At 39.7% G+C, this 13,973-nt stretch overlaps 1 protein-coding gene and 2 pseudogenes across 1 annotated transcript in view; 1 reads left to right on the forward strand and 2 right to left on the reverse strand.

Moving 5' to 3' along the window:
• EYA3 (EYA transcriptional coactivator and phosphatase 3) overlaps nucleotides 1-13,973 on the forward strand; it is a 100,281-nt gene that overhangs the window by 84,114 nt on the left and 2,194 nt on the right. The window contains exons 13-17 of the mRNA XM_015557185.1: nucleotides 1,983-2,041; nucleotides 5,117-5,277; nucleotides 7,330-7,444; nucleotides 8,870-8,991; nucleotides 10,531-10,631. Coding sequence (XP_015412671.1) covers nucleotides 1,983-2,041; nucleotides 5,117-5,277; nucleotides 7,330-7,444; nucleotides 8,870-8,991; nucleotides 10,531-10,631 — 558 coding nt within the window. The remainder of the gene's footprint in view (nucleotides 1-1,982; nucleotides 2,042-5,116; nucleotides 5,278-7,329; nucleotides 7,445-8,869; nucleotides 8,992-10,530; nucleotides 10,632-13,973) is intronic.
• LOC102766315 lies at nucleotides 3,228-4,536 on the reverse strand (annotated as a pseudogene).
• The window catches only part of LOC102766604, a 2,463-nt pseudogene continuing 654 nt past the window's right edge, over nucleotides 12,165-13,973 (reverse strand).

Here is a 13,973-nt window from a genome sequence, read left to right on the forward strand (position 1 = left end):
GAATATATTAAAAAAAAAGAAAGAAAAAGACACTGGAGTCCTCCGTAGCCAGCCCTTTCCATACGCGAGCCTCTGCCTCCGTACCTCTGCACTTTACTTCCACACCTCCTCTGAGTCTCAGTGTGCTTTTCTCTTTCCTTCTAGTTGTAGAATTTCCACTCAGCCAGCCTTCCTGTGGTTCTGGACAATGTCCGTTTTGTCTTTTAGTTGTATTTTTGAAGTGGTTGTGTGAGGCAGCAATTTCTGGTGTTTACCTGTGGCGCCATCTTGGTTTCTCAATTTTACCTTCTTAAAAGAATCTCTAGATTTGTCAGACCTACAAGTAACAGCTGTAATTCATTTTATTTTATACATGCTGATTTTCCATGGATGCGTTAGCCTTGGCATCCAGAGTCGCTGTATAGTTAAAGTGCAAGGAAAACCAAGAAACACTGAGAGCTTCTTGGTGAATTTTTTGGTTTTGACATTTTAGTTAGCCTTTGAGGTAAACATGGTTTAGTGGAACGAACACAGACCTGGGAGTCAGAAGACCGGAGTGTGAGTCCCAAGTTAGGAAAGTTACCTTCCCACCTTTGGGCCTCAGTGAAGCAGTTATTCTACACAAGAAACTATTAAACATTGTTCTTTCTGGGGAGGAGGATGCATTGCTGGGACACGGAAGTAGGAAGGAGCAGATTTGTCACTTAATATCCTTTTGAATTTTGAACTGTATACCAAATGTATTACCTAGTTTTAAAAATAGTGAAAATTTTAAAGTAAATTAAGATAGCATTTTATAAACATGAAATAATTCTATTCCTTTTCAAATATAATCCAGTTCTACTTAACAGACAATTCTCCAACAAATTAAATTAATAAGGCTCTAAATTCTAATACTTAAGTCTAAGCTCCACGATGCTTTAATCTTTCCTCAACTTCACATGTTGAGAAGGTAGGACATCAGAGTTATTCAGCAAACATTTGTTGAAAACTTATTATCTGCCAGTAATTATTGCCAAATTGTATTTGTAATGATTTTCTAGACATAGTCCTCACTCAGGACTGAAAGTTCTGTGAAGAATTTGACCTGAATGTGTTCCTGCCCCTGAGGTCAGTGGTTATCAACTTTAGGGGGCATAAGAATCACCTGGGGACCTTGTTAAAAATGAAGATTCTAGGACTTCACTCCCAGAAATTCTATTCAGGTAGTTCTGGGGTGGACCCAAGAATATGCATTTTTTAAAAACTTCCCCAGAGGATTCTGATGCAGGTGGACATTACAGTACCACCCTAGGTGATGTTAGAGAAGTAAATCTGTTAGAGTTAGGCAGTGGGTGGCATTTTATGTCAGTACTAATGTGGGTTTGGTGGAAAGAACCTTGAATCTGAATTAGAAGGCTCTTTCTAGATTCTTCCTACCACTCACTTGGGTAAATCATTTTACCTCACTTTTATAACATGAGGAGATTGACTTAGACGAACTCTTCTGTGTACCAGATTTGAATTTATAAATTTCTGTTTCAGTCACTTTCAGTTGTGATACTACACTCTACCAACATCTGTTTCTTCTGCAAGAATTTATTGGGTACATGCTGCATAAGGTCACTGGACTAGACCAGAGGAGTACAAAAGAGATGGAAGATAGGGGTCGTGTTGTAAGAGGCCTACAGTGTAATAGAACTTTCAATCTAGTATAGAACATGGACACACCTGACAATGTAAGGGAGTTTGTGCTCATTCCTAGGAGCTGTTGGAAAAATGAACTATAGAGATAAGAGCATACATAAGTGAGGGTTGGCTTGGTTAAGGTTTCATGAAGACTGTGCTGTATGAATTAGGCCTTAAAAGAAGATGGACAGCAAGGGGGGTGAGAGTGATCCTCCAAGAGAGGCCATAAGGTATTTCATCATTACACCATTGTTTGTGGTGTTTTTACAATATGTCATGTTGGTACTAGCACTTCTGGCCAGACTGAAATAGTGTATGGTTTTGTCTTTTAACAGGAGTGTGACCAGGTGCATGTGGAAGATGTGGCTTCTGATGACAATGGCCAAGACTTAAGGTGATAAAAGCAACGATGCCTTAAATACTAGTACACCATAAGACATAATCTAGGCTTAGAGGAAAACAAAGAAAATCATTTGTTTCCTCCACCAGTCTTGCTTTATTGCAATATTTGCTTTATTATGGTGGTCTGGAACCGAACCCATAATATCTCCAAGGTAAACCTATATCAGTTATCTATTGTATAACAAATTATCCCAAACTTAGTACCTTAAAATAATACTCCCTCTGTCCCATAATAATAGTAGCAGTTGATGAATGTAATTTGTCCCATAATAATAGTAGCAAAAGAAAATATAGAACGCAACATTTATTATCAAAAAAACTAGATTAAATTAAAAATAGTACTCCTAATTTTTATTTTGAGTGTTCAGATAGTTTCTGGATTTTTCAATAATTTCGTTACTGCATTTTAAACTTGTAGGTAGATCCCTTGGCTGCGAAGCTTTGCTTTCCCTATATGTGTGAGCGTAAAATTATTGGAGCCATCGTTCTTCATTGCTTCCAGCATAACTTGTTGAAGTGACAGAAACGTATTATCCAGTATTTCGGGAGAAATATTATCAAAGGCTAATATGGTGCCTCTTCTGCTAAGAGGAATATGTCTAAGTTTTTCAAGTTTTTCTCCATAATCTTTGCATTTACGTCCACAGTTTTGTTTTTTCAACGAATCACAATTGATTTCGATCAGCGGATTAAATTAGAAAAATAGTTATAATTCATAATAATTATATTAACCTAAAAATTGAAAGATGTGTCAAAACAAATGACAAATGTCACGAAACATTGATTTTGATTGAAGGCTTTGCAATTTTGCGCTACAACATAACTTACAGCTGCATTCGCCAATAATTCCCATTTAAATATTCACTTGCTACTATTATTATGGGACAGAGGGAGTAAACATTTATCATCTCATAGTTTCTGTAAGTCAGAAATTTGAAAGTGACTTAGCTAGGTAGTTCCGAATTAGGGTCTCTTAGATTGAAATCAAGACATTGGCAGGATCTAAGTTCATCTGAGGCTTTTATTAGAGGGGGAACCTGATTTCAGCCTCTTGCCTGTGGCTGATAACAGGAGGCCTCAGTTCCTCCCTGTGTGCCTCTGCATGGGGCAGTTGGAGTGTTCTCAAGTGACAGCTGGCTTCCTTCAGAGCAAGTGCTCCAGGAGAGAACAAGAGAAGTCTAGTCTCTGAAGTCTAACACCACGATCTGTTTACGCTCCAATACATTACATACCCGAAGGAGCGGAATTAGAGGAGAGGAGCATTGAAGAATCTGTGGACATAATTTAAAGCCACCCAGTGAACTATGAGCTTAATAAACTAGCCAACAGATCACTGAAAGAGAACATCCCTATTATCTTACTATTATTAATATTTTGTGTTATTACCTTCCATTTTATATATTTCTTAAATATTTTTTTTACAAAGGAATATAAAACTATTAACCACTGTTTACCAGTATTTACAATAAAGTAAACAATATACACTTGAGTAATATTCTATTTACTACAAAGCTGTTGTTTTTCCTGGCTTTGGTTGAACCAGTACCCCAAATACTGAGACTGAGCCTACATGTAAGGAATGAGTTGGAGTAAAGAGAAAACATGCAGATCAAGGGGTGCTTGGCCTCTAGTGTGCATATAAGATCTTTGGTTAATCTCTTCCTACCCTCCCCCTCCCCACTTTCCTCTGGGATTCATCAGTCTGTTCCATGTTTCCATGCCCGTGCATTGAGCATCTGCCCTCGGTGGACAGTGTGCATCATAGCTAACTGTCAGACAGTCGCTTAGGCTTTTATATATACAGATATAAAAAGGAATGGGAACAAATATTGGGATTCGTCTTCTGGATAAGAATGTCAAGTTAGTCTTTTGTCATAGAAAGCAATTACAATTTGAGGACACTTCATATTTGCCTCTTGCCAGCACCAGATGAGCCTCATCTGAATCTTTCCATTTCATGAGAAACATTAACTCTCCACTGCTGTCGGTGGCACCAATTATTTGTTCAGGATCAAGACCTCTGGCAAAGCCTCTTGGTTTATCAGCAGCATCTCTCTTCTCCTGTGTTTGCTATCATCAGATTCACTATCAGATAAAAACTTTCTTTTTGTACCATCTTTTTCTTTACTAGATTTTGAGAATTAAGAGATGCTTTAATTAACTCAACAATCTAAATTTTCTTCAGGTCCCCAAGTATTATCAGCATCTGTGAATCCTTTCCACTTCAGGAAATACTCCACCTTCCCATTCACTACACATCGATCCAATACTTTTCCACTACAAATTCTTCAGGCTCTGCCTCTTCAACTTTTTTACTCTTTCCATCTGTTTCTTTCCCATTTTTTGCAATGTAGTTTTATTGGAGGGCATTTTTTATTGCAGATTCAAAGAGCTATCTTACTCACTGCCTCCATGCAGCTCCGCATCCCATGTCTCCGGCTTCTCCGGTGTCTCTGGCCCTGCATGCCTTGAGCTCCCTATTTTGTAATATTTTTATTGATTTCAGAGAGGGAGAGAGAAACATCAATGATGAGAGAGAATCATTGATCGGCTGCCTCCTGCACGCCCCACACTGAGGATCAAGCTCGCAACCTGGGCATGTGCCCTTGATCGAACTCGAACTCGGGACCCTTCAGTCCTCGGGCCAATGCTCTACCCACTGAGCAAAACCAGCTAGGGCCCATTAATTTTTTTCTTTTTTTCTTTACATAGTTGCAATCATTTTATGTATATATACACAAAAATTTTATATTCTGGGTTTTTTTTTCACTGTAAGATATTCTGTCATTAATGAAAGGATGCTTCATTTCAAGCTAACCTCTGCGGGATGCTGGTGCTTGTTCCTACCTCTCTTTCCTAGTCTTCATCCTTTTTTTGATAGATGTAATAGGGATGATACAGAGGAATAGTGAAAGATAGACTCTGAGACATAGAGATTAGAGAAAAGATTCTCAAAGCACTTAGTCTTGGTGTCAGGTGCTAGGAATAGGACAGAGAATCCCAAGTGGCATTCACAAAAACCCCATGCAGTATAGATTTTAATTTTCATTATCCTCTCTCTCTGCAGCAACTATAGTTTCTCAACAGATGGTTTCAGTGGCTCAGGAGGCAGTGGCAGCCATGGATCCTCTGTGGGTGTACAGGGAGGTGTGGACTGGATGAGAAAACTGGCTTTCCGTTACCGAAAAGTGAGAGAAATCTATGATAAGCATAAAAGCAACGTGGGTGGTAAGTGTGGCATACAATCAGTCTGATTTTCTCTTTCTTTCTGATTTACTGCTTTCTTGTCCAGGGATTCCTTAGAACCCTCTGACAACTGTTTATGAATTTGTGCCACAGTAACATTTTAATTCTATATTTTAAAACATGGAGGTTTGATTAAAATCCTTTGGGGAGGAAGCTCTGCATTTCTGATGGGCTTCTCTTAGCATAAGTTCAAAGCTCTCTTGTTCTTTCTTAGACAAATGCCTTTTTAAAGGAAATACGTTCCATTAATTATATTTGATGACGTATTTTATTCTGGAGTCAAAACTGTCAGTACTAGTTAATAGGTTGCCTTATTGTTTTTAAACTAATCTATCAGGACAAGTCATATATAACAAGTCACTAGGTGGTTTATAGTGGATGGAAAACTAGGTCCAGGAGTATAGGGTGGCAGTATCCATGTGTTGTGATTTGAAGGACCTTGGAAATTCTTTCTACCTAGAAATATCTCATGCCAGGTGCCACCAGGCCTGAATTCTATTATTTGGGATTAATTAGTGATAGATTGTCCAAACTAGAAGAGACATTAGATATCTATTGAGAAAATTGCTGTCCATCTTGAAAGTAACAAGGTTCAGATACCATAGCAAGTTATTTATCTACCACAGCTAGAATCCACACCCCTGAATTCTTGGTCCACTTTACATTCATGCAGTTCTTTTTCTAGTGCTATACCATTATGAGAAAATATTTAAAATTGTAAGCCATCACCCTCAAACTTTTACATACACATAAAATGTTACATGAAGTTTCAAGGATTTCCTACACTGCCTAAAGGTATATTACCCTAGGTCAAGAGAATCCCCCTACAATACCATGCTACCGTTTCTGTGCTGCAGAAAGTAAAAATAGGACTTTGGAAGTCAATTTAGTTCATTTCTGTTACAGTCTTTCAATACCAGGTAAAAATCACAGGCAACTGGGCTTTGGGAGTCAAATTTAAGTGTCTGATTATTTTTTTTTGCCTAGTAAATACCTGGACCTAATTTGCTATAGGAAGTAATATAACCCTCTATAAGAATATCCACCTGTATTTTGTAAAAATTTTGAATTGTCAAAGTGCCGCATTATTTTATTAGTTAAGTAAAAAACATATATGTTTATGTCATACATGCCATAGAGGTATTGGTTTTGTTTTATTAGAAACATTGAAAGTCATCTAATTCTAGGCTTGCATTGTCAAAACATCAATCTAAAAACAAATTATATGCGGTTCTAGTCCTCATAGAAATGCCCTCTATTTTTATGGAATATTGGTAATAGATTACAGGGTTTCTCTTCACTATAGAAAATTCAGGGCCAGATTTATTATTTGAATATTATAATTCAAGTGTCTGATCACATGCTCTCATCAGATGAATTCTGTTTTGTTATGCTCAATTATCTGATCTTAAACAGTGTCTTGGTCTCTTACTCACTGGAGTTGTTTCAGAAGTAAATACAGTACATGACATTCATAGAGGTGGTCTTTCAACCTGGAATCTCAGGTTGATGTCTTCTGAAAGGGGTAAAGGAAAAGCACAGTCACCAGGAGAGGCAGTGGAAAGACTTTTGAGACCAAAAGCCACTAACTTTCTGTGTAATCTTAGCATCCCTTTCCTCCCTGGGCTCTGGTGTCTTTAGAAAGAGATTGGAATGGTGCAGACTCTTCTTTCAGCTCTAACACTTATTTTCCCCTTTGGTTCTTGAGCCCATGTCTAAATCAGTGCTACTCAGGGAACGGTCCACCAGTCTGCAGATTCTGCTGCTGATTCATGATGAAAGAGCTTGTGTCAGAAGCTAATCATATTGTTTCCTCAGCTGTTTTGTTGTGCCTGGTAGCAAACATTCTGATGAAGAAGGTGAAAAAGGTATTTTGAGCAGACTACTCTAGCGTTTTACTAAGAAGAGAGCTGTATTAGTTCAGTAGAAATTTTAATGACACACTATTTCTCAGTTGAATTCTAGGACTTGTTTCGTGGATGTCAGCAAGGATGTGTTGTCAGATGATACATGTGTCTGCTTTTATTCCCAAAGGCCTTCTCAGTCCCCAGAGAAAGGAAGCACTGCAGAGACTAAGAGCAGAAATTGAAGTGTTAACAGATTCCTGGTTAGGTACTGCACTGAAGTCCTTACTTCTCATCAAGTCCAGGTATGAAAGTGGTTCCTTTAGTCTCATCCTCTCAGAGACACACGCTTTCCTACACCAGCTTAGGACAAGCCATTCCCCAAATAGGATGTGGGGTGGGGAGAGAGGAGTTTAAGTGAAGCAAGGAAGTATGTAGTAGGTTAGTGGGAGGCAGGGCCATTTTATACTAATAACTCACCTTAGAGTTTTAAGAGAATATATATAAAAGCCCTTTTCTTTCCCTTTTAAAAAAAATTTTTTTTATTGATTTGAGAGAAAGAGAGAGAAACATTGATCGGCTGCTCCTGCATGCCCTCACTGGGGTTCCAGCCTGCAACCCAGGCATGGGCCCTGACCAGGAATCAAACTGGTGACCTCTTGGTGCATGGGACAATGCTCAATCAACGAAGCCACACCAACCAGGGCTTCCCCTTACTTTTTGCTCACAAAATTAAAACTCAGTAAATCATAATCTCCAGCCCAGGAGTTGGGCCTGGTGACATCAAAGGATACATAAAGGAGACATATCTCAAATATCCTAAGTACAGGAAGCTTCAAAAAAATGTACCAAAACTTACTCAGGAAGGCAGGACTCAAAAGAAAAGGATACATTAAGCAGATTAAGGAGATTTCAGTTTAAAGCTTATAATGGGAAATAAATACATTCATAATTGTATCTAAATCTCTTACTGATTTCTTCCTCAAAACAGGAATTCCAGACCCATAACCTAATAGAGCAAACATTAAAACTGACACAGGTTATTCAGTGAAGTTTGTAAAGGGCCTGTGAAATTAATGTGTTTTCTGGAATCTATGTTGCTATTACATGAAGAACAGAGAAGACTTAAATCATATCTCATTAAGAACTGGGTTGCGCCCTAACTGGTTTGGCTCAGTGGATAGAGCTTTGGCCTGCGGACTCAAAGGTCCCAGGTTCAATTCTGGTCAAGGGCATGTACCTTGGTTGTGGGCACATCCCCAGTAGGGAGTGTACAGGAGGCAGCTGATTGATGTTTCTAACTCTCTATCCCTCTCCCTTCCTCTCTGTAAAAAATCAATAAAATATATTAAAAAAAGACGCTTTAAAAAAAAAAAAGAACTGGGTTGCACTCGGATGAAATAGCACTGTAACTGAAAGTCTGTCATTTGTTTCCTAGAGAGTAGTATCAATGACATGGGTTGGTGGTAATTGCTAACAAGTGCAGTGAGCGAATTATCAGAGGGAAATGAGGCAAGAATCGAGTTGCTGCTCTGTGCCCACTATAGAATCTCTGTCCTTTAATATGGAAAGTAAGTAAACCTGAGATAATTAGAACAATAACTGAACATTGACATTGAACAAATATCATTACCAGGCCCTTTAAGGTTAATTTTTAATGGTTTAGATCTAAAGGTCACATCTTGGATTGGTTCACCCTTTTCTTTTCTCTCCTTATTTCTCCCTTCTAGGAAGAATTGTGTGAATGTTCTGATCACTACAACCCAGCTGGTTCCAGCTCTGGCCAAGGTTCTCCTATATGGACTTGGAGAAATATTTCCTATTGAAAACATCTATAGTGCTACCAAAATTGGTATGGTTTCTATTCAGTTTCTTATCACTTGCCTTACAATAATATTTTCTACTATGATGTACTTATTATTTACCAGTTCCTCTGTTAGACATATATCTATATCTATATCTATATCTATATCTATCTCTATATCTATATCTAATCTATATCTAACCCAGCCATGGGCAAACTACGGCCCGCAGGCCGGATCCGGCCCGTGGAGCTGAAAGAACGGAGGGTTCTCTTGCTCTCCCCTCCGCTCCTTCACCAGCAGCAGTGTTAACATGTATTAGTTCACACAAACACTCCATCCATGCTTTTGTTCCGGCCCTCCGGTCCAGTTTAAGAACCCATTGTGGCCCTCGAGTCAAAAAGTTTGCCCACCTCCGATCTAACCTCACAACAGTCTTCTGATATTACTGGTGAGGCAGTTCAGGCTTAACAGTTATGTAGCTTGCACAAGACTTCACAGATAGTAAGTTACATAAACAGGATTCAAATCCAGATCTGTGGGACTTTGTTCTTTTCCTTTATAATATTTGAAAGGACATAATATCTAGTTTAGAAATCTACTTTTGCCTCATTTCAGATTTCTTTTTCGCATAGAGAGCGCTACAATATAGTATAATAGAAAAATCACTTAACTGAAGAAGGTGGCAGAGCAGGGAAATAAAGTATAAGAGATGGCAAAGAAAAAGGAAAGAAAACAATTTCCTTTTTATTTATTTCTGCAAATAAAAAGCAGTATCACCTGTGCATGTTTTATGTGTAGGTTCCAAATGGGATTTGAATTTTTATTACCATATATCTAAAAACAGTCTACAATGTATTGAAACACCCATTTCCCCAAGGTTAAGGTCAGTGATATAGTATCTCAGTTGCAGTTACAAAATATAATAGGGAGGAAATTCCAGATATGACAAATGTTGCTGCCATATTTATTGGTACTCTGAGGCTCCTCCCCTACTGAAAGCCATAAGGCTCGTTCATGCCCAGAACTGTTTCTGGAAAATAAAAAATTGGAGGGAAATGGCTGTTTGTTTCTTATTACTAACAAGAAATCGAGGCCTTATGTTCCCACTTTTCCCCCTACAATAAAATAGTTTCCCCTCAAAAAATATCCTTTCACAATGTCCAGAGCCTAGATTTGGAATCAGGAGCCCAAAGTCTAGTTATAAACTTGTTTGGATCTGGGCAAGTCACTAGTCCCATTTTATCTGTTAAAATAGGGTACAGTACCTATCTCACTGGATTATTTTGAGAATTAAGTAAGGAATAATTTGAAAACTGCTTTGTAAGCTGTCAAGAACAGGAGATGTGGGAAAGGGACGTAGTGCTCACAGTTCTCACACTGCCTAGGCCACTTAGCCTCCCATTTATAGATGCAGAGAGCCTACCAGGATCTCTAGCTGCCACCGCTACTCCGCACCAAGCAGACTTCAGGGGCTGCCACTCACTTTGTCTGTGCACAGGCTGGTGAACCTAGCAGCAGCCTTTTCTTTGCTGTTGAAAAAAAGGTAGGACAGGATATCCTAATAGGAAATTGCTTTCTCTCATCAGGTAAAGAGAGCTGCTTTGAGAGAATTGTGTCAAGGTTTGGAAAGAAAGTCACATATGTAGTGATTGGAGATGGACGAGATGAAGAAATTGCAGCCAAACAGGTAAGCATGGTAAAGAAAATGTGGGAATTTCAGGACCTATTGCTCTCATTTGTGTATGCTTTGGAAAGGAAGAGAAATTCTAAGGAGAATCTGAATCTGACTTCAGTGTACTTCCTTGGATCATTTATCTACTTGGAGAGGTAGTGACCTTCATTCAGAAACTTTTTTGTTTTGTTTTGTTAGGTCTTTCAGTTTTTACAGAGGACATCAGACCTTTGAATTATCTAATAACACACATTGATGACAACACAAAAAATCTGTAGTTCAGGGTAATGTGGGAGCATAAAATATTAATTCGTTGTTTGCTGCAATGTTAGCTCAGAAGTGATGTTTTGGGAAGACTGACCAGAGAATTTATTGTCTGTAGAGGATGCTGTGGAGTGCCGCCCAGACCCCCAGCAGGACTGACGCACTCATTTCCTTAACCACTCCCTGCTCTTGGCTGCTGTGGGCTCACAGTTTCTCCCCCAGAATTGCCCTCAGCGGAAGTTACATCACCTTTCCAGAGACACCTTGCTTCCAGTTACTGGTGGGGGTAGAGACACAGCTCTAGTCTCCATCCCTCATCTCTGAAGGGTGATCCAGCTCCAGCATGCTCTCTGGGATGGATTAGCGACTCGCCAGCAGCTGTGTTACAGTTCAGTTTCAGGCAGTGCATTCTAAAGAGCATGAGACTTAGCTGTGAAAAGGCAAATAATTCTGACTTTTCCAGGCTTCAGATTCTCAAAAACCATTGCAATCAATGGGAAGTTGTTTGGAGAAAGTTCTTTCTGCTTCTGAGCCCTGGAGAGTTTGTTCTGATGTTAACCTCCTCACTATGCAGGCCCAGCTTCAGGTTGTCTATTCTTTTTTTTTTTCTTTTTTTAAAATATATTTTATTGATTTTTTACAGAGAAGAAGGGAGATGGATAGAGAGTTAGAAACATCGATGAGAGAGAAACATCGATCAGCTGCCTCCTGCACACTCTCCTACTGGGGATGTGCCCGCAACCAAGGTACATGCCCTTGACCGGAATCGAACCTGGGACCCTTGAATACGCAGGCCGACACTCTATCCACTGAGCCAAACCGGTTCGGCCAGGTTGTCTATTCTTAAAACAGGAAACAAATGAAAGAGTCCTACTATGTAATCTAAAATCACACCCTTTCAGATCTGAATCACCTATTAGCTGTGTGAATAATTTACTTATCCTCATCTGCTAAATGGATCTACAGAAGTTCTTTCCCTTCAACTCCAGCTTTCTTCTAGCAACTCTTATTTCTTAAACTTGGAGGCAGTGAGTTAACAACTAGGACCACTATCCTAATTTTCTTCATTCAGTAGCATGCAAACCTTCAGGAACTATTAATGAACTATGAGAATGGAGGTAATCAGTTGGCAATATTAACACATTATGTTTTCATTTGCCACTGTATGTAGCAATTCAAGGACCTTTATTTTTTCACATGTGTTATCTTTGGAGTTTTGATTCTTTTTATTTTAGTTGCTTGTCCAGTAAGTTTATTGTCTGTCCATAGAAAATTGTGGTTTGGTTTATTAGCTCTCAGCAGCCCGTTCCTGAGCTCTGAGGAAGCTTGCTTTCTTCTGAGTTACCCAATCCTTATTCTGGGCAAGAGACATTTTGAGATGGTTCCACCTCTTCTTTTTAACTTCTTTCTTAGGCTTCTCATAGACTGGATTATCTCATATAGCAGCATGAGTTTCCTTTTTTTAAAAAATATATATTTTTATTGCCTTTCTACAGAGAGGATGGGAGAGGGATAGAGAGCTGGAAACATGGATCAGCTGCCTCCTGCACACCCCCCACTGGTGATGAGAGAGAATCATTGATTGGCTGCCTCCTGCATGCCCCCTACTGGGGACCGAGCCCACAACCCGGGCATGTGCCCTTGACTGTAATTGAACCCAGGACCCTTCAGTCCACAGGCTGACGCTCTATCCACTGAGCCTAACCAGCCAGGGCACAGCATGAGCTTTCTTATACATCTCCTCCATCATGTCTAGAATTACATTGTTCTTTATGTATTGAGAGAACTGTTTCTTCATCTTTTTCCATTAGATCACTCATACCTGCAATGTTCTGACCCATGATATGCTTCCAGTGTAGTTCTGCATTGAATTCCTTATTTTTTTTTTCAATGTATCTTTATTGATTTCAGAGAGGAAGGTAGAGGGAGAGAGAACTAGAAACCTCAAAGATGAAAGAAAATCGTTGATCGGCTGCCTCTTGCAAACCCCACAATGGGAATGGATCCGCAACCTGGGCATGTGCCCTGACTGGGAACCTTGACCTCCTGGCTCATGGGTCAACACTCAACCACTGAACAACACCAGCCAGGCAATTTCTTCCTTTCTGAATCATGACCAGGGAATTGTTTGGAACTGTGAGAGATAGATAAGCGTCCATGCACAGCTCTCTTCAGGGCCCCAAAAACTTTATTTCCAGTAGTAGTTCTGGCAAGCCCTGCAGCCAGGTAAAGGCACCAGATTGACCATCAATGCTTTTCACATTGTGTTCATCTCCAGTCACCTCCACCTGCTTGTCCATGCCAAACCTATTGAGAAGCCTGTGGGCCAGCAGCAGGCCAGTACAGTATGCTGCAGCATAATTTGTGAGGCCAACCTTCACACCATACTTTGGGAGTTCTTGAGTATAAACTGCACAGATTATCATACCTCCTTCTATAAGGGAATAAGCAGTCTGACAAATGATCTCTCTGTTAGTTACAGAAACTATCTTGTACTTACTTTTATCCTGGATCACCAAGTGTTTTGGGGAATAGTAATCAGTTTTACCCTCTCGTTGTCTTCTGAATATCACTTGGTATCTCTTGAAGTGGGCCTTATTTTTGACAAACCCTGTCCTGCAGAAGAGAGACCCATGTCCGCGGCTCGCCAAAGACCTGCAGGACTAGCACAGCTCCGGGGATGGAGGGGAGCTGGAGTTTTGATTCTAAAGTGCATGTTGCCTCTGAGAAAGATATTAGTGGATGTAGGTATCAGTACTTCTTGGTCTGAAGAAGGGAGTGGGAGATAAAGAACAACTCAAGTCATTAGCAGAGTCGGTGTCTCTAAGCTGATGCCTGTTAACTACCATAGAATATACCTGCTGGAAAATGCCTTAAAACCTTGTGCAATTCAGCCCCCACCCTGTGAGGGATCTTTCCTGCAGCCTTTTTGACAGAAGACTTTCTAGTCCTTGTTTGAACATACCCCAGGAAAAGGAGGCTGCTTCCCACATATCCTGTTCTATTGTGGGGTTGTCCAAACTGTTAGGATGTTCCACCTTCCACCGAACTTAAATTTATCTCTCTGACTTTCCCATCTTGGTCCTAGTGGCA

The sequence above is a fragment of the Myotis davidii genome, unplaced genomic scaffold (genome assembly GCF_000327345.1).
Source record: "Myotis davidii unplaced genomic scaffold, ASM32734v1 scaffold149, whole genome shotgun sequence".
Lineage (NCBI taxonomy): Eukaryota > Metazoa > Chordata > Mammalia > Chiroptera > Vespertilionidae > Myotis > Myotis davidii.